The sequence below is a fragment of the Oncorhynchus tshawytscha genome, linkage group LG25 (genome assembly GCF_018296145.1).
Source record: "Oncorhynchus tshawytscha isolate Ot180627B linkage group LG25, Otsh_v2.0, whole genome shotgun sequence".
Taxonomy (NCBI): domain Eukaryota; kingdom Metazoa; phylum Chordata; class Actinopteri; order Salmoniformes; family Salmonidae; genus Oncorhynchus; species Oncorhynchus tshawytscha.
Genome location: NC_056453.1, coordinates 9,530,403 through 9,551,061, shown reverse-complemented (window position 1 = coordinate 9,551,061; position 20,659 = coordinate 9,530,403). Strand labels below are relative to the sequence as shown.

General features: G+C 42.0%; 1 protein-coding gene and 1 long non-coding RNA gene across 6 annotated transcripts in view; one reads left to right on the top strand and one right to left on the bottom strand.

Moving 5' to 3' along the window:
* LOC112233713 (mucin-17) overlaps positions 1–20,659 on the bottom strand; it is a 58,127-nt gene that overhangs the window by 29,847 nt on the left and 7,621 nt on the right. For 4 of the 5 annotated variants that reach the window (XM_042305921.1, XM_024401522.2, XM_024401521.2 and 1 more), the window contains exons 3-5: positions 20,532–20,577; positions 16,815–16,946; positions 14,900–15,001 (exon numbers count right to left, since the gene is read on the bottom strand). In XM_042305921.1, coding sequence (XP_042161855.1) covers positions 14,900–15,001; positions 16,815–16,946; positions 20,532–20,577 — 280 coding nt within the window. The remainder of the gene's footprint in view (positions 1–14,899; positions 15,002–16,814; positions 16,947–20,531; positions 20,578–20,659) is intronic. The other variant, XM_042305920.1, reaches the window with a different exon arrangement.
* On the top strand, positions 2,307–9,927 carry LOC112233714. Its single transcript, XR_006079908.1, has 2 exons — positions 2,307–2,420; positions 9,117–9,927. It is a non-coding gene; the product is annotated as an uncharacterized LOC112233714 (long non-coding RNA).

The window sequence follows — 20,659 nt, the reverse complement described above, 5'->3', positions numbered from 1 at the left end:
CTAGATGAGAATCTGGAGCATCAGCATTTTTGGGGTCGACTAGTCTCAAAATGGCCACAACAAAATAACTTTCTTCTGAAACTCGTCAGTCTATTCTTGTCCTGAGAAATTAAGGCTATTCCATGCAAGAAATTGAAGATCTCGTACAAGGCTGTGTACTACTCCCGTCACAGAACACAAACTTACTAACCAGAATAGAAAGAGTGGGAGGCCCATGTGCACAACTGAGCAAAAGGACAAGTACATTAGTGTATAGTTTGAGAAAGACACCTCACAAGTCCTCAACCGGCAGCTTCATTAAATAGTACCCGCAAAACACCAGGTCTCAATGTCAACAGTGAAGAGGCGACTCCAGCATGCTGGCCTTCTAGGCAGAGTTCCTCTGTCCAGTGTCTGTTCTTTTGCCCATCTTAATCTTTTCTTCTTGTTGGCCAGTCAGAGATATGGCTTTTTCTCTGCAACTCTGCCTAGAAGGCTAGCATCCCAGAGACACCTTAAAGCAAATTGTTTGTCTATTTCAAAAACAAGAACATTTCTAAGTGACACCAAACCTTTGAACGGTAGTGTACAAATATCTTTTTGGGTTAAATAAATATCAAAACATAGATATTATAATGGTATTAAGAGAGAAAAACACTCTGGAAAAGGGCAGAACAGCTCTTCCGGATGAGAGCATTGAAAAACATTTTAAATTCACCGTCTAGTCTATGAAGAACCATTTCAAAGTAGAGAAGTGTAGGCAAGAGAAATAAATATTCCATCAATGTTGACAAAGATGGAATTTGTCTGATATACAAAAAGCTTGGGGAAAAATACAGAATGTCTAATTCCTTGACAAAGACACCGGTATTTAACCATTTTAGCCAAAGTAAGGAAACGGGATGAGAATTTTTTTCTGGAGAATCATGACAGGACATTGAAGAGAGATAGAAAGTTTAAGGGCTCTTGGTGAACAGAACCTTGAAATAAGAGATTCAACAATTCCCATAACTAAATGACAGAGACAAAAATATGGCGCTAATCGTCGACAGGCTGTCACAACTGGACAGAAACATCAAATCAACATAATAAACCGTGCAGGTTCCAAGTGAAACCAATAACATTACTCGTTCAGCAAAAGAGAAACCTGGTGTATGTCATTATTGCGAGATTTCTGGTCACCGGCAACGAGAATGTCAGAAAAGATAACGTGTTCTTATGAAGACTGGCCAGGAGAAGCAGGGACCATCCAAGGAAAAACAGAAATAAGACAACAGCCCCAACGACAATGCTGTGGAGGTAAACAGACCCCTCAGGACAGTGTACATATGAAATCAGAACATGGTCAACTTTGCAGTAGATTTATTTTGTAGATGCGGGTGCTAAAGTCACATATCTTATGCAAACATGTCCTCAGTACACGGGCAAGATAAGGGCAACAATTTCTATTGGTCCAATGAAGATTGATGCAGGGGTGCGGATTGGATCATTTGCACAACTTATTTTAGGCCTTGATGTTATCATGGAATTTGACTCTACATTGAACATTTGAAGGAAAGGTGACGATCCCCGAAGGGGTCTCCCCCTTCTCTGGAGAACAGAGCTGACCTAGACTCAACCAACCAGCCACGGAGGCACATCACTCGCCGTGGAAGTCGAAGAAGGCGTCCTCTGACAAAGGGAATCTCCATAAAGATGTTGAGCCCAGGAACTGACAGACCAGAAACAGCTTTTGGATCCGGAGGTACCTGCGTCTTCGTCCTCAGCTCAGTCTCCCTTTCCGGTGGATCTACATCGGTTCAGATCCTCAGAGCTCCCAGCCTCACCAGACCATGAGGCTGCCTGAGAGACCGGCCCATTCAACATCAGCAGTTGTCATTGTAGGCAGCTTTATGGTGAGAAACATCTCGGTCCCAAAGGCAAAAACCCTGTGCTACCCAGGAGCACGAGTACAGGACATAACAAGGCTTCTTCTGATTGTTCTACCACAGATGCCGGGAGCTGACACTGTCGTAGTCCAAGTGTGGTCAAACGACATCAGGAGGGCTAGCTCGGAACATTTGAAAATAGGTTTTAAAAAGAACTGATTTTAGCATTAAGACAAAAAAAAACAGCCAATAATTTCAGGTCCAATAGCATCGTTGGTGTGTGAAAGATTCAGCAGACTGCTGGCTTTACACATCTGGCTAAAAGAGTACTGTAGCTCTGCTGGAGTCAATTTTATTGATAACTTTGACACCTTCTGGAAACAGAAGATACACCACAGGAATGATGGACTCCATCCAAATCATCTTGGCTCCTGTCCACGCATTTCAAGGCTGTGTTGAAACAATGACTAGTAAATGATCCAAGACCAGCTCAGTTAATCCTTACCATTGTGACAATGAGTCGTCATAATGCTGCACCAAATGTACATGATCTTAGGGGCATTGACAAACAATGTAAGTAGTTTAAATTGCATGTACCCCTAATTGCACCAAATGAATCGGTTTATCCTACAGTTACACTGTTAGCACTGAGGCAGTGTGCAATAGTAGGAAGACCACTTTATGCAGCTCACCCTGCACTATCAGCTCCAATGTAAATAACATGAGTAAGTCTACCTCTGATAAGCATCCCAGTAAAGCATTAAAAATAGCCCATATTAACATGTAGCCTAAGAAACAAGGTCCATGAAGTCAATAACTTGCTTGTAACAGATGACATTCATATTATGACTCTCAAACTCACTTAGATAATACCTTTGATGATAGTGGTAGCAATACATGGTTTTAACATCTAATCAAAAGACAGAAATGCCTACTGAGGTGGTGTTGCGGTCTATATTCAGAACCACATTCCTGTAAAAGCTTAGAGACGATCTAATGGTAAATACTGTTGAAGTAATATGGCTACAGGTTCATCTGTCTCACCTAAAGCCCATTCTTGTGGGGAAGCTGCTATAGACCAAGTGCTAACAGTCAGTATCTGGATAATGTGTGTGAAATGCATGTGATCAACGGAGAAGTATATTTTCTGGGTGATTTAAAATATTGACTGGCTATCATCAAGCTGCCCACTCAGGAAAAAACTTCAAACAGTAACCAGTGCCTGCAATCTGGATCAGGTTGTCAGTCAACCTACCAGGGTGGTTACAAACAGCACAGGAATTAAATCAATGTATTGATCACATTTTTACTAACGCTGCAGAAAATACCCAAATCCATAGGATGTAGTGATCACAATATAGCCATATCTAGGAAATCCAAAGTGCCAAAGGCTGGGCCTAATATAGTGTATAAGAGGTCATACAAGAAGTTTTGTAGTGATTCATATGTTGATGATCTGAAGAATATATTTGCTGGTCTGTGGTGTGTAATGAGGAGCAACCAGACGCTGCACTTGACACATTTATATTTCAATGAACTGATGAACCAAGCGCGCCAGGACAAGTTGTCTACAGAAATAAAGCAACTTAAAAATCAAGAAATTAAACCCTGACAAAAAAAAAGGCAGAGGACAAAGTCAACTTCTGGAGAAACCCTGACAAAAAAAAAAAAAAAAAAAAAGTCCTACTCCTCCTTTCCATGACAGACGCAGAAGGGATGCCGCTTACTTCTATCCACCCCCGTCTGATCAACGCTCTACAACCAGCGCCTCATCTGCTTTCAGTGCCAGTTCTCTTATACAACGAGAGACTGGGGCGACGGAAGGGCGGAGGTGGCTGCGGGCACCGACGAGATGCCGCACCCGACGGGGTAAGAAGAAATGACTACCAAAGGCAGAAAGGACCGTTCTCAAAGTCCCAGAACCCACGAGACTGAAGGTTTATCTTCTGTGCCTACAACTCAGTGCAACGATTTTGATGTTAAGGTAGACATGTTTAAGTTCTTTAGAAACAACCTTTGAGGAATACTTTAGCTCCCCTATTCGTGATATTTCTACTGAACATGTAGGTTGCTCACCTGCATATACTCCAACTCCTTTTAGAAGTAAGAGTTATTTTGTACCTCAAGCCAATCACAATCACTCTATTAAGACATATTGCAGACATATTGCAGACATGTTGAAAAAGGATGTTCATCTTAGAACAAACAGGAGTACATAACTTTCCATAATTTACCTAACAAGCGTCGCTTGATTTACAATCCGATACGTCAGTCCTTACCCGCCCTGCTGATAAGGGTGGGTCAGTTGTACTCATGGATAGGACAGTTTATGTAAATGAGGGTCATAGAATACTGAGAATACTGTTAGTTACTTTTGATGTTGTTGTTATACACACATATTCCACATGAGGGCCGTATTGGAGCTATGGAACATTTTCTTCTGCAATGTGACCCTAATGAACTACCTTCCAGTGCATGCATTATATCAATGGCTGAAATAGTACTCATACACTACCTGTGAGTAATAAATGAGTACTAAATTATTTCTTTATTCAGATGAAGGGTACTGCTATGGGATCCACCATGGCTCCTGTGGGTTACATGGAGAAACAGTATTTTCAATCCTCTCAAAAATGTTCTTGCCTAACATTATTTGGAAACGGTATATTGATATTTTTTTTCTATGGAGGGGTGATGCAAAACAGCTCCAGGCATTCCATGCTTTTATTAACTCCTGTTCTGAGCATCTGAGATTTACTATGCAATCTGATAAATGGCAAATCAATTTTCTTGATCTTCCGATCTTGTGTGAAGATAATGTTCTATACACTGACCTTTACAGGAAACCTACTGATCGTAACAGTTTGATGAGGGCTGATAGTGGTCACCCACTTATCTTGAGAAAGCTTGCCCTACAGCCAATTCTGTCAAATCAAAAGAATGTAAAAAACAAAATCAGATTGATATAAATATGGCTGAGGCAAAGAAAATTGATGGAGAGGGTACAAAAACAGTCAGATTAATACTGCCATTGAGAAAATTAAAAACATGACCTTTTAAGGTGAGTCTCGCAAAAATAAGCATTCTTGCGTTCTAACTAACAATTTAAGGGAATCGTTCAAACATTGGCACAGTCTAAGATCCGATGATCTGGGATCGGTACTGTGTTTTCGGACCTTCCCTTGGTCGTATATTTCCGCGGGGAAGAAACCTCAGAGATCAGCTGGTAAACTGATTTACCACCCCAAGATATCCCTGCACAACGTGTATTTGCGCACCTACTGGATGGAAACTACAAGTGTAGTGGCTGTGCTCAATGCAATGGCACTTATAAATAGATCCTTCAAAACATCCCCAAACAGGGAAACAGATCCCAATCAAAGGTGTTATCACATGCGCCACTAAGGCAGTTATTTATCTTAGAACTTATCCTTGTTAAAAATTGTGGGTAAAACAAAGCGCAAATAAAAAGTACCTATCTCAGAGCATCATAGCACCATTAGGTGCAAAAACTCGACATACCCAGTTGCGGCCCACTTTTTGGAAGAAAACCACTCGATTTCGTCTCTAAGTTACATTGGCATCGAACATGTCATCCTCCCTAGGAGAGGGGTTGACCTCAAATGTATTGTTAAAACGAGAGGCTGCCTGGATCTTTAATTTAAAGACCCTCGCTCCTGTCAGTCTCAACGTAGACTTTGATCTGAAGCCATTCTTGTAATATTGCTATTGTAAAGGTTTGTAGGCTTATGTAGCCAAATTGTATCTAAGATCGTAAGCTATCCCAATTGTTTTTTTGTATGCCATTTTAATATGAGAATTAACCAATTATCAGGCCACACCCCGCCATGATTACAAAACATCTGTGTGTATATCTTTTGACACTATATAAATGAGTTTGTCATTATACCCTGACGAAGACAGCTTGTCTGTCGAAACGTTGGACAAGTATTTTTGCATCTGACCTCCTAGAGAGCGCGGCGCTCCTTTATTATTATTTTTCTAAGTGTTCCACTCCTCTCCTAAATAAGTGTGCGTTTCTTTCGCATGTAGACTAATAAGCACACACCCACTAAGAAAATGACTCAAAGCTGTTCAAATCTTCATTAATCCAAGGGAATTTAAAAATGGTATGGTTGAGAGGGATGAGGCAAAGGGTAAGTCTGGCAGCCTAAGATTTTGTCAGACATACTTTGGGGTTAGACGGATCAGTTTACCATAGTAGGATATACTTAAGGTTGATTTAAAATGGAATAAGTTTAAGGGATTCATTTTATATTTGGGGTAGCAGTCAGCCAATGAACTCTTCAGATTTTCAGAAAATAGAAATGCTCACACCACCTGATAAAACCATTTCAAAGCTTAGAAAAAATAAATTTGAATCATATCAAGTATGGAAATGGATTAACCTAAAATCTTCAATCCCAAAACCTAGTTCCGCCAACAAATTTTATAGAAGGTGTGCATGACTAGAAACTGAATAAAACAACAAATCTTAGCAAATTTTAAAAAATTGTTACTAAACTAAATAAAGTTCACTATGAAACAAAGAAATTATATAAAGAATGATAGTAAAAAGCTTTGGTGCACCTTAAAACACACACTACACATCCAAGTATATCAGACCAAATTATGAAAGACAAGAATTGTACTCTTCAATTACGTAAAGTCAGTGTAGAAGTGGTGAACATTTATTTTTGTCCATCAACAATGACACTAATTGTACACTGTCATGGTCAAAACATATTGATGCAGTAGTAGCTAAGATGGGGAGAAGTCAGTCTATAATAAAGCGATGCGCTGCCTTCTTAACACTATCAACAAGGCAGGTCCTACAGGCCCCAGTTTTGTCGCACCTTGACGACTGTTCAGTCTTGTGGTCAGGTGCCACAAAAAAGGACTTAGGAAAATTGCAATTGGCTCAGAACAGGGCAGAACAGCTGGCCCTTGCATGTACGCTGAGAGCTAATATTAATAATGTGCATGTCAATCTCTCCTGGCTGAAAGTAGGGGAGAGATTGACTTCATCACTACTTTTATTTATGAGAGGTATTGACATGTTGAATGCACCAAGCTGTCTGTCTAAACTACTGGCACACAGCTCGGACACCCATGCATACCCAACAAGACAGTCCACAAGAGGTCTCTTCACAGTCCAAGTCCAGAACAGACTATGGGAGGCACACAGTACTATATCGAGCCATGACTACATGGAACAATTCCACATCAAGTAACTGACGCAAGCAGTAAAATAATATATATATATTTGTCATTAATTTTTTTTTTTTTTTTTTTTTTTTAAATACTTATGGAACAGCGGGGACTGGGAAACAACAAACATTGGCACAGACACTATGCATACACATGGATTTAGTACTGTATATATGTGGTAGTGGTCTGAAGGCACACAGTGTTCTGAAATCTGTGAATGTATTGTAATGATTTAAAATTGTATAAACTGCCTTAATTTTGCTGGAACCCAGAAATAGTAGCTGCTGCTTTGGCATAATAAATACATCATCCATAATAGATACATCATACAACATGGCACACCATGTAATCCAGCTACTCTGATGCTTCCTCCAGATACCACATTAATTGAACATGACAGTTGAGTTATTAAGAATCATCCACTGGAGAATCAAGCATTGTGGAGGGGGGTGTGAGGAATGCAGGCTGGGCAGTTAATACAATGTGAAAGTGAAAGGCATGTTACCTGGAGGAACATCAGCACAGGTGGTGACTTTGACAGAAGTCTGTAAGCACGCTGAAGGAAAAACAGCTAATACCTACAGACTCAAGGTATTCTTGATATCACTGGGAGCTCCTGTGAAGAATGGACCAGAGGCAATGGCTCTACTGAATACTCTCCAGTTACCTGGACAAGTTGCAATTTTGAAAATGAAAGCACATGGAAAAAAATCATTAGATGAGAGTAAAGGTAATGGTTAGGCTGACAGAGCACCTCTGTCACCAAAACTGATTAGGAAATACACCTTGGATACATTAGAGACGTGCAAAGCAGTGCACCAAAATATTAAGTGTGGGAATGGGTGGCTGCAGGATGCAAACTCAATCAAGGTGTGGGGAAATACAACCTGAGATGTGGTGCCAAATGCACTCTTACCCTACTTGATGACACAGAGCCACTCTTTGGGACACATTGGTGTGGACAAGAGTTTATCGTTTTGTGGGCAAACAGTGGAATCCTGGTGTGCGGGAAGAGGCCGGTGTGGCAAATTGCAATATTTGTATGGAAACCACCAAGGGACGAGTGAAAGTACAGACACGACGAATGCCTGCACCACCACAACCCTTCAGATGTGTGTAAAGGACATGAAGATGTGCTGGTCGTTGTTGATCATTTGTTTGATAATTTGTTACGATGGGTTGAAGCCTACCCTACTAAGAAAGGAACTGCACAACACACAGCTAAAATTCTGATTAGAGAAATCCTTCCCCAATGGGGATTTCTGGAACAATTCTATTCCGACCAAGGCACTCATTTCACAGAAAAAGTGCGTCAGGAAGTTGTTGCCAGTCTATCATCCTGAATCGTGTTGACAGGTAGAACGCACAAATGGAGTTTTGAAAGACTTTCAAAGAAGCATCAAGGAGGGATTGCATGGCCAGATGCATTGCCTACGGTATTATGTAGTATACGGGCAACACATAAAACCACAGGGTTGAGTCCGATTGAGGTCGACCCATGTCACTACCAGGCACGTTAGATTTGAGAAAAGCAGAGGTTCACTTTATGAGAGAGTGACAATGCTTAACTATTGCATACAATTCTAATGCAGTAGGGGAAGCAGACAGACAAGTAAAAGAGGACCAGGGAATAATTTCCGAGAGGGGACATGGCGTAGTACCAGGACAGTTGGCGATGGTAAAAAAGAAAATGTAAAAGACAGTGCCAAAATGGGAATGTTCTTATCAAGCTCATAACAAGGTCAGCAGTAAAAAGTCCAGGGAAAAACACAATGGATACATGTCACTCATTGCAAGGTTGTCCATTTTGATGAAAGCGAAGCCTGGAGAATAAAGAACTGATTTATTAGCAAATTGGGAGCCAATCTCGGGTGATTAAGCATATTAAGATGATCAGAACGGGGGGGGTTGTACACCGCAGTCATCATTAGGGTGAAATGTGAAATGTCCAACTTATTCCTGAAAAATCAGGACAAGTCTACATACATTTCTCTGTGTAAAATATTTAATCTCTTGAAACCAGGACATGCTACTTTCATTTTGTTTCCTTCGTTACAGGTTACAAGAATCTACAGTCTGAAGCAATATTCCTTGACCCAAGGACTGTACCTGAAATTATTTTTTTTTTTAAATCACCGGTGAAGTGTTCATTAGAGAAGTCCTTATCAACCAGTGAAACAGAAGAATTCCTCACTACGGCAGAAAATCATTTCTTAGTCATCTACGTGGGACTGATACCAGTGTGGAAGAGCTGGTCACTTTTAAAGGACTTGTGTGAGTTTCCTCCTAATACAGGATGTGGTAGGAATCGCAAGGGATAACATTACACCTGTTGGAAAATAAGTATTAACACGTTGTTTTAAACCTATTTGTTATTGTAACAGCAAGTAAAATATGCCCTTTGTGTTTTATAGAAATGCAAGGTGTTTAATGTAAATTAGTTTATGCTTACTAATTTGTTTGAATACAATTTTTTCATGTTCTCAAAATCCATTTTAAAGTATATATTTTAAATTAAATAGTCTAGGGGGGAGTGTAAGAATATGTCGAAGATAAATACAAAACGCAGAGGACTAGAATTACAATCAATAGAAAGTTGTTTCAGTTCAACATCTGTTTAGAATGTTAGGAATATCAGTCCTGAACTCATAGCTATGTGTGCAGTTTTCATTGGTCTGAATCATCTGTACATCGAGTCTGGAGCAGGATACTTGTAATTTGGCCCAGTTGTTCTGCAAGGACTTCTAATTGGGTTATAAATTACATCCTGTTGCTTTGTTCCATGGCGAGAATCACAAAGGACAGGGGAGCATGAATATCTACCTCCCCGCATGATTTGTTCTTTGAATAAACCTATTAACGTCCCCCAGATTTGCTTTGGGGTCAGTGTTATTGAACAATAACAGCAACTGCTTACAGTAGTGTTAATTCAGTGTACTTTATCACCCATTTCACGAAAGACTCTTCCCACACCGCTTCAGAAGCATCTGCGTTCAAATGTGTGGTTATGCTAAGATATTCTCAAGAGGGAATTGTTGATATGCTGTAATGGAGTACTGACCTATATTGGAATTGTTAAGGTCATACCATCATTTTGCTATTTGATTTAGCATTAAGACCCTTTAACGTAAAAGATAAAATGGACATGTATTTAATCCCTTCTTTTTGGCACTCAACAGTCTCCATACAGTGCATTCTGAAAGAATTTACCCCCTTTCAAGATTGTTATGTTAAAAGCCTTATTCTAAAATTGAGTAAAACATTTTTGTAATCAATCTTCACACAATACCCGAAAATGACAAAGGGAAAACAGGTTTTGAAATTGGCACATTTATTACAAATAATAAAAACTTATTTACATAAGTATTCAGACCCTTTGCCATGAGACTAGAAATTGAGCTCAGGTGCATCCTGCTTCCATTCATCATCCTTGATGTTTCTACAACTTGATTGGAGATCTGGGAAAGGGAACCAAAAAACATCTGCAGCATTGAATGTCCCCAAGAACAGTGGCACATGACAGCCTGCTTGGAGTTTTCCAAAATGCACCTAAAAGGACTCAGACAATGAGAAACAAGATTCTCTGGTCTGATGAAACCACTATTGAACGCCTTGTCCTGAATGCCAAGCATCCCTTCTGGAGGAAATCTGGCACATAGTGGTGGAAGCATCATGCTGAGGGGATGTTATTCAGCTGCAGGGATTGGGAGATTAGTTAGGATTGAGGGAAGATGAAACGTGCAAAGTACAGAGAGAACCTGCACCAAAATGCTCAGGACCTCAGACTGGGGCGAAGGTTCCCCTTCCAACAAGACAATAATCACACAGCACAGCCAATACAGGTGTGCCAAGCTTGTAGCGTCATTCCCAAGAATACTCGAGGATGTAAACTCTGCTAAAAAAACAAGTGCTTCAACAAAATACTGAGTAAAGGGTCTGAATACTTATGTAAGTGTGATGTACATTAGGAACAATCTCTAAAAAATCTTGCTTTGTCATTATGGGAGTAGTGCATGTGTGTAGATTGAGGAAAAAACAAATTAATCAATTTTAGAGTAAGGCTGTGTCATGACGTTGCCCTCTGAGTACAGCGAGCACCATCCCCACTCTCTGCTTCTACAACCAGACTGCTGTGGTCAGAGGTCGTGAATTCCTGAGAAGACCTCATGGACACAGTTATAGAGAGTAGTTTTTCATGGAGACAAAGGAAATCCTTCCACCTCACAGAACTTGAGGTACGAACAAATTTCATGTTCCAGAGAACGTGTAAAAGATCGGTGAAGAATCCTGCTACGAACTGGTCCGTTTGGCACAACTTGGGAAGCTCAAGAGAGACGGTGTGGCCACATTACCATAACGCTCGACCCCACCCTGTGCAAATGGGTCCTGGACTTCCTGACGGGTCACCTCCAGGTGGTGAGGTTAGGTAACAACATCTCCACCCAGCTGATCCTCAACACTGGGGCCACACAAGGGTGCGTTCTCAGCCCTCTCCTTGTTCACCCATGACTGCGTGGCCATGCACACCTCCAACTCAATCAAGTTTGCAGACGACACTACAGTGGTACGCTTGATTACCAACAATGACGAGATGGCCTACAGGGAGGAGGTGAGGGCCCTCTGAGTGTGGTTTTTTTCCTGACACCACACCCCATGTCAAAAAAAACAAAGGAGATGATCGTGGACTTCAGGAAACAGCAGAGGAGGCAGCCCCCTATCCACATCGATGGGACAGTAGTGGAGAAGGTGGAAAGTTAAGTTCCTCCGTGTACACATCACAGACAAGCTGAAATGGTCCACCCACAAAAGGTGTCATGACGTTGGCCTGGGGGATAGGTTTAAGACAGTCATAAATACCTCTCCCCCCCCCCCTTTTTCCTATAACCTACTGAGGTTACATTTAAAAAACCCTTGGTTAACATAGAGATTCTGGGAACATCAGTAGGTGGGGAGAAATTAACTATATTCTGGTAATCCGAACAATTGAACATATGCGGTGGTACTTAATGAATATGATGTCATCGGAGACATTCTCATCAATGATAAGATGACAAACTCTACAGTGGAAAGTCTACACCGAGTTATCGGATTCACATGGAATTGTTGTTCAATTTAAATGTTTGAATATTAAATTATTTGTGATGGGATGAAATGTGATTTTAGCTTCTAAAATGAGATGTGGATTTTCATAAGAGAAGGCTGAGATAAGTGGCCCGCCTCTGTGAAGGGACATGGGCTATAAAACATTTCAAACATGCCCTCTTCCCCCTTCCTATATAAAGCCTTGACGACAACATAACTTCCTGTTCCGAAGACGTAGGGACAACGGTCCTACGTCAGAATGGTTCAGATAACTACAGAACGAAGCCAACCTCAGCGTGAGATTTGGTGGCGAATGGTATGAACTTTGAACTCTTATTCACTACAGAAGTGATACCTCCTAGCCGCTGAGTTAGCAACAGCAGATGCAACGAGGGTTAGGAAGGAACAGAGAGTATCACGTCTATCACCCAAAGACATTACTACGTATCCAATTGACAACCGGAGACATTCTTCAAAGGACAAAGGACTCGGTTTGGCAACACGGCCTTCCATCTACCACCAACGTACTGAAGCGCAGCTCAGAGTAAATATTTATTGCATTTTCCTTTTCCAAATGGGCGATAAAGAATGCATAAGATACTGTATTTACGATAGAACATATTTTTCCCTTTGTTCCTCAGTCTCCCGCTCTTTCACTCAACACAGTCCCTTTTCCTTTGTGTCATATCTGTTCCGCCCTCTAGGGACGTTTTTCTTTATGACGTAATTTGTAATCAAGTTATGATTAATTGTGTGTATGTGAATTCTGTGTGATTAGTTAGGTATTTAGTAAATAAATAAACCCAATTTTGTATTGCTGATTCAACTTGGGTTCTTGCAGATAACCAAAAATGTACAACTTTCAGATTATGAGACTGAAGTAAGATGATTGATATTGACTGCTATTTATGTAAAATATTACTAGGTCTTTAGGAACGCATTCTTATTTTCAATGACGGCCTAGTTTGTATCGGTTTTGTTGGTCCTCCAATAAATCGGTATCAGCGTTAAAAAAAATCATAGTCGGTCGACTTCTACTATAGGCTCTCATCATTGTCGGTGATCAGGCCCACTTGTGTAGTCAGCAAACTTAATGGTGTTGGAGTTGTGCTTGGTCACGCAGTTGTGGGTGAACAGGAAGTACATAAGGGAATAAGCATGCACCCCTGAGAGGTCCCAGTGTTGAGGACCAGCGTGGCAGATGTGTTGCCTACCCTTACCACCAGGGGCAGCCCGTCAGGAAGTCCAGGATCCAGTTGCAGAGGAAGATGTTTAGTCCCAGGGTCCTTAGCTTAGTGGGTACTATGGTGTTGAATACTGAGCTCTAGTCAATGAACAGCATTCTCACATAGGTGTTCCTTTTGTCCAGGTGGGGAAAGGCAGTGTGATTGAGATTGCATCATCTGCGGATCTGTTGGGGTGGTATGTGAATTGTAGTGGGTCTAGGGTTTCCGGCATGATGGTGTTGATGTGAGCCAAAGCTAGCCTTTCAAAGTACTTCATGGCTACCGATGTGAGTTCTACAGGGCAGTAATCATTTAGGCAGTTTACCTTTGCATTCTTGGGCACAGGGGACTAAGGTGGTCTGCTTGAAACATGTTGGTATTATAGACTCGGTCAGGGAGTGGTTGAAAATGTCAGTGAAGACACTTGCCAGTTGGTCCACGCATGTTTGGAATACACGTCCTGGTATTCGTCTGGCCTGCGGCTTTGTGAACGTTGACCTGTTAAAAAGTCTTATTCACATCAGCTACGGAGAGCGTGATCAGTCTTCCCGAACAGCTGGTGCTCTCATGCATGCTTGCTTGCCTCGAAGAGAACATAAAAAAAAAGGCATTTAGCTCGTCTGGTAGGCTCACATCACTTGGCAGCTCGCGGCTGGGTTTCCTTTTGTAGTCCGTAATAGTTTAAGCCCTGCCACATCCGGCGAGCAGTCAGATTCAATCTTGGTCCTGTATTGACTCGATGCCTGTTTGATGGTTCGTCTGAGGGCATAGCGGGATATCTTATAAGAGTCTGGATTAGTTACCCGCTCATTGAAAGCGGCAGCTCTAGTCTTTAGCTTGGTGCAGATATTGCCTGTAATCCATGGCTTCTGGTTGGGATATCTATGTACGGTTACTGTGGGGACAACTTAGTCGTCGATGCACTTGATGAAGATGGTGACTGAGGTGGTGTAAACCTCAGTGCCATAGGAAGAATCCCGGAACAAATTCCAGTGTGTGCTAGGAAAACAGTCCTGTAGCGTAGCATCCACATCATCTGATCACTTCCTTATTGAGTGAGTCACTGGTACTTCCTGCTTTAGTTTTTGCTTGTAAGGAAGAATCAGGATGAAATTATGGTCCGATTTGCCAAATGGAGGTTGAGGGAGTGCTTTGAATGAGTGTGTGGAGTAAAGGTGGTCTAGAGTCTCTCTCCATCTGGTTATACGTGGCTTGCTGGTAGAAATGAGGTAAAACAATTTTAACGTTACCTGCATTACCGGCCACTAGTCACCGGCCACTAGGAGGGCCTCTTCTGGATGAGCATTTTCTTGATTGCTTATGGACTTATACAGCTCGTTGAGTGCGGTCTTAGTGCCAGCATCAGTTTGGTGGTAAATAGGCGGATACAAATAATACAAATGAGAAACCTCTTGGTAAATAGGGTGGTCTACAGCTTATCATGAGGTATTCTACCTCAGAAAAGCAATACCTCAAGACTTCTTTAAATATTAGACATCGCACACAAGCAGTTATTGAAAAATACACACCCACCTTCACCTATTTTTTTCCTCTTTGCTACAGGAAAAGCATCACTGCTGGTTGGCAAGTGCTTCTGGCCTTGGTTGGGTGCTTGTAGACTCCTTCCATTTAAACCTGTGATGAAATGGAAAATAATGACCAAAAACAAAGGATTTAAGTCTTCTATTTTCACATTTTTGACAAAAACAACCTTGTCAGGGATTTGTCTGATAAGGAAACATGAACAAATAACTGGGTTAACACTAACAGGTGGAATACTCATAAGTAATTAATGTACTGTTTAGGTTATACAATTCAGACATGCATGACAGAAAAACACAGTACCATTACATTAACAGATCATATGGCAACTTACAGCATGTTTGTAAAGTATTCAGACCCCTTGACTTTTTCCACAGCCTTATTCTAAAATGTATGAAATATCCCCCCCTCAATCTACACACAATACCCCATAATGACAAAGCAAAAACAGGATGACATTTTTACAAATGTATAAAAAACAGAAATTAACACATTTACATAAGTATTCAGACCCATTACTCACTACTTTGTTGAACTACTCCAATTTGCAAACCGGCCCAACAGATGAAATATATTGCACCCCACACTGCCTTTACCCACCTTCACAAAATTAAAGTCAAAATGCTGTTCATTGACTACAGCTCAGCATTCAACAACATGGTGCCCTCAAAGCTCATCACCAAGCTCAGGACCCTGGCACTGAACACCTTCCACTGTAAACTGGATCCTGGATTTCCTGACGCCCCCAGTTGGTGAGGGTAGGCAACATCCGCCACGCTGACAAACACAGGGCCCTTCAGGGGTGTGTTCTTAGTCCCCTCCTGTACTGTACAACATACAAAACTGAAATATCAGAAGTATTCAGACCCTTACTCTTTACTCTGTTGAAACACCTTTGGCAGGGATCACAGCCTCGAGTCTTCTTGGATATGATTCTACAAGCTTGGCACACCTGTATTGGGGGGGTAAGGTGGGACGAGGAGCGTCGCTGCACAGCTATTTTCAGGTCTCTCCAGAGATGTTAGATCGGGTTCAAGTCCCGGCTCTGGCTGGGCCACTCAAGGACATTGAGACTTGTCCCGAAACCACTCCTGCAATTGTCTTGACTGTGTGCTTATGGTCATTGTCCTGTTGGAAGGTGAACCGTCCCCCCAGTCGCAGGTCCTGAGCAGGTTTTCATTCAGGATCTCTGCTCTCTTCATCTTTCCCCTCAGTCCCTGCAGCTGAAAAACATCCAAAGCATTATGCTGCCACCACCATGCTTTACCGTAGGGATGGTGTCAGGTTTCCTCCAGACGTGACGCTTAGCATTCAGGGCAAAGAGTTCAATCTTGATTTCATCAGATCAGAGAATCTTGTTTCTCATGGAGTGCTTTTAGGTGCCTTTTGGAAAACTCCAAGCGACCGGTCATGTGCCTTTTAATAAAGAGTGGCTTCTGTCTGGCCACTACCATATAGGCCTGATTGGTAGAGTGCTGCAAGGTCAACTGTGGGAACCTCTATAGACAAGTGTTGCTTTACAAATCATGTCCAATCAATTGAATTTACCACAGGTTGACTCCAATCAAGTTGTAGAAACATCAAGGATGATCAATGGAAACAGGATGCACCTGAGCTCAATTTGGAGTCATAGCAAAGGGTCTGAATACTTGTAAATAAGGTATGTTTATTCTTTATAAATTTTGAAAAATTGATAAACTTGTTTTCGCGTTGTCATTATCTAGTGTTGTGTATAGATTGAGGGAAAAAATATTTAATTTTAGAACGCAACAAAATCAGGAAAAACTCGAGGGGTCTGAATATTTTCCAAATGCACTGTACATGAAGCTGTGGGATCAAGCTTGTAAGATTCACATAATAGGCAGTTAGGTTTAATCCCAACACTCTCATACAATGCTGTTCATACCTGAAGAGAGGCTGGGGTTTTCAGTGGAGCGGGTTGCCATAGCTCTTACTGCAGGATTCCTGAGGCTAGCTATGGATCTCTGAGTGCCATAGGATTGAGGTTTCCTCAGGCCAGTGCTCATCAGCTTGGATTCTATAAATTCAACAATAAATTAGAGGTGATGACTGAGGGAATCAAAACAAAAAAGTGTCACATGCTTTGTAAACAATAGGTGTAGACTAACAGTGAAATGCTTTATTACTGGCCCTTCCTAATAATGCAGAGAAAGAATATAGAATAGAAAAGTAAAACAAGTAATACATACAATGAGTAACAATAACTTGGCAATGCTTTCATAAAGTAGTCAGAACCCTTCCCTTATTTCACATTTTGTTACGTTACAGCCTCGTAAAAAAACAGAAATACCTCAACAGGTGGACTCCAAGTTATAGAAACATTTCAAAGATGAGTGTCATAACAAGGGTGGCCGGAGAAGGCTTACGTTTTACGTGTCCCCAACCGATTGTTTTGAAAAATGTTGTATTTAATGTTGCCGCTGCCATGTCTTATGACTGAAAATAACTTTGGGACATCAGGACAGCGATTACTCACCATGGAGTGACAGAATCCTTTTTTCCTTTAACGAGTCCAAAGCAAATGATTTACTTCTTTCTCGGGAACAGGCCCAGATTCCCTTGATTTGCGTGAAGAGGCGGCGGCGAAAATGGGCCAGAGGGGCAGGCTGCTTTCCGAGAATTCGTATGCGATCGAATAAACTCCCACTTCCTTCCATTCTGCTAGTAAAAGTGCAATCTTCGGAGAATAAAATCTATGACCTACACAGAAGATTAAACTACCAACGGGACATTCAAAACTGTAATATCTTATGCTTCATGGAGTCATGGCTGAACGACGACACAATCAAAATACAGCTGGTGGTTTATACGCTGTACAAGCAGAACAGTGGCATCTGGTAAGACAAGGGGCGGCAGCCTATGTACATTTTTGTAAATAACAGCTGGTGCACGATATCTAAGGAAGACTCGAGCTATTGCTCACCTGAGGTAGAGTATCTCATGATAAACGGTAGACCACACTATCTACCTAGAGAATTCATCTGTATTTTCAGAGCTGTCCACATACCACCACAGACTGAGGCTGGCACTAAAGACAACATTGAACAAGCTGTATTCCGCCATAAGAAAATACTAACCCAGAGGCGGAGCTCCAAGTAGCCGGGGACTTTAATGCAGGGAAACTTAAATCTGTTTTACCAAATTTCTATCAGCATGTTAAATTTGCAACAAGAGGGAAAAAAAACAAAACAAAAAACTCTAGACCACCTATACTCCACACAAAGCTCTCCCTTTGCCCTCCATTTGTCAAATCTGACCATAACTCTATCCTCCTGATTCCTGCTTACAAGCAAAAAGTAAAGCAGGAAGCACCAGTGACCCGGTCAATAAGAAAGTAGTTAGATGAAGCAGATGCTAAGCTACAGGACTGTTTTGCTAGCACAGACTGGAATATGTTCCGGGATTCTTCCTATGGCATTGAGGAGTACACGTCAGCCATGTCAGTCATTGGCTACATCAAGTGCATCGATGACGTCATCCCCACAGTGACTGTACATACATACCCCAACCAGAAGAAATTAATTACATGCAACATCCGCACTGAGCTAAAGGCTAGAGCTGCCGCTTTCAATGAGCGGGACTCTCACCCGGAAGCTTATAAGAAACACGCTACGCTCTCTGACGGACCATAAAACAGGCAAAGCGTCAATATAGGACTAAGGTCGAATCATACTACTCCGGTTCCGAGCTTACCAGACGAGCTAAACTACAGCTACGCTTGCGTCGAGGAAAATAACACCGAAACATGCATGAGAGCACTAGCTGTTCCGGAAGACTGATCACGTTCTCCGCAGCCGATGTGAATAAGACCTTTACACATGTCAATATTCACAAGGCTGCGGGGCCAGACGGCATGCGCTGACCAACTATAGCAAGTGTCTTCACTGACATTTTCAAACTCTCCCTGTCGGAGTCTAATATCAACATGTTTCAAGCAGACCACCATAGTGCCTGTGCCCAAGAACACAAAGGTAACCTGCCTAAATGACTACCGACCTGTAGCACTGACGTCTGTAGACATGAAGTGCTTTGAAAGGTTGGTCATGGCTCACATCAACACCATTATCCAGGAAACCCTAGACCCACTCTAATTTGCATACCGCCCCCAAAAGATCCACAGACAATGCAGTCTCTATTGCACTCCACACTGCCCTTTCCCACCTTGGCAAAAGGAACACCTATGTGAGAATACTATTCATTGACTACAGCTCAGCATTCAACACCATAGTGCCCTCAAAGCTCATCAATAAGCTAAGGACCCTGGGATTAAACACCTCTCTCTGCAACTGGATCCTGGACTTCCTGAAGGGCCTCCCCCAGGTGGTAAGGGTAGGTAACAACATCAGTCACGCTGATCCTCAACACAGGGGTCCCTCAGGGGGTGCGTGTTCAGTCCCCTCCTGTACACTTATGACTGCATGGCCAGGCACGACTCCAACACCATCATTAAGTTTGCAGATGACAAGTGGTAGGCCTGATCACCGACAACGATGAGACTGCCTACAGGGAGAAGGTCGGAGACCTGGCCGTGTGGTGCCAGGACAACAACCTCTCCCTCAATGTGATCAAGACAAAGGAGAGGATTGTGGACTACAGGAAAAGGAGGACCGAGCACATCCCCATTCTCATCGATAGGGCTGTAGTGGAGCAGGTTGAGAGCTTCAAGTTCCTTGTTGTCCACATCAACAAACTAACATGGTCCAAGTACACCAAGATGTGAAGAGGGCACAATAAAAACCTCTTCCCCCTCAGGAGACTGACAAGATTTGGCCTGGGTCCTCAGATACTCAAAAGGTTCTACAGCATCCAGACTGGTTGCAGCACTGCCTGGTATGACAGCTGCTCAGCCTCCGACCGTAAAGCACTACAGAGGGTAGTGCGAATGGCCCAGTACATAAGTGGAGCCAAAATCCAGGACCTCTATACCAGGCGGTGTCAGAGGAAGGCCCTAAAAATTGTCAAAGATTCCAGCCACCCTAGTCATGGACTGTTCTCTCTGCTTACCAGAGCACCAAGTCTAGGTCCAAGAAGCTTCTAAACAGCTTCTACCCCCAAGCCATAAGACTCGAACATCTAATCCAATGGATACCCAGACTATTTGCATTGCATTTTTGTTTTGCAATAAATGTGCAAAAATGTCTAACCCTGTTTTCACTTTGTCATTATGAGATAGATTGATGACATTTTAGAATAAGGCTGTAACAAAATGTGGAAAACGTCCAGGGGTCTGAATACTTTCCGAACGTACTGTGTGTGTGTGTAAAAACGTAAATCTTAAATAGTATCTCTTGATTTTTCGCCGCTGCCTCCTCCCCTAGAACCTTTTTATCAAATGCGTTTGAGAAAGAGGATGTAAGGAATCAGGGAAGTATGATTGAGAGTCCCTTTAGTCTGTCTCAGTACTCTAAAATGGCTTCTTCTCCTCATATACTTTCCTTCATGAACACAGAGGTAAAAGGAAAAGATACGTTTCCACTATATTGCTTTCACCTGCCATGTTCTGCCAAATCAGTAATCAGCAGAGGATAGGATATGAGGAAAGGTTTAAAACTTTGAGACAGAGCCATACATACCCAACAGATTCAAAGGAACAGCTGCTCACCTGCAATTGTGCTACGCCTACTACTGGAAGTATCACCTGCCGAGGCCTAGGAGAGAAATGGAGGGAAAGAACTGTAGAATCTGTTGATTCAATCTTACTAAATACAGTGGATTGGTTGGTAGAGGATA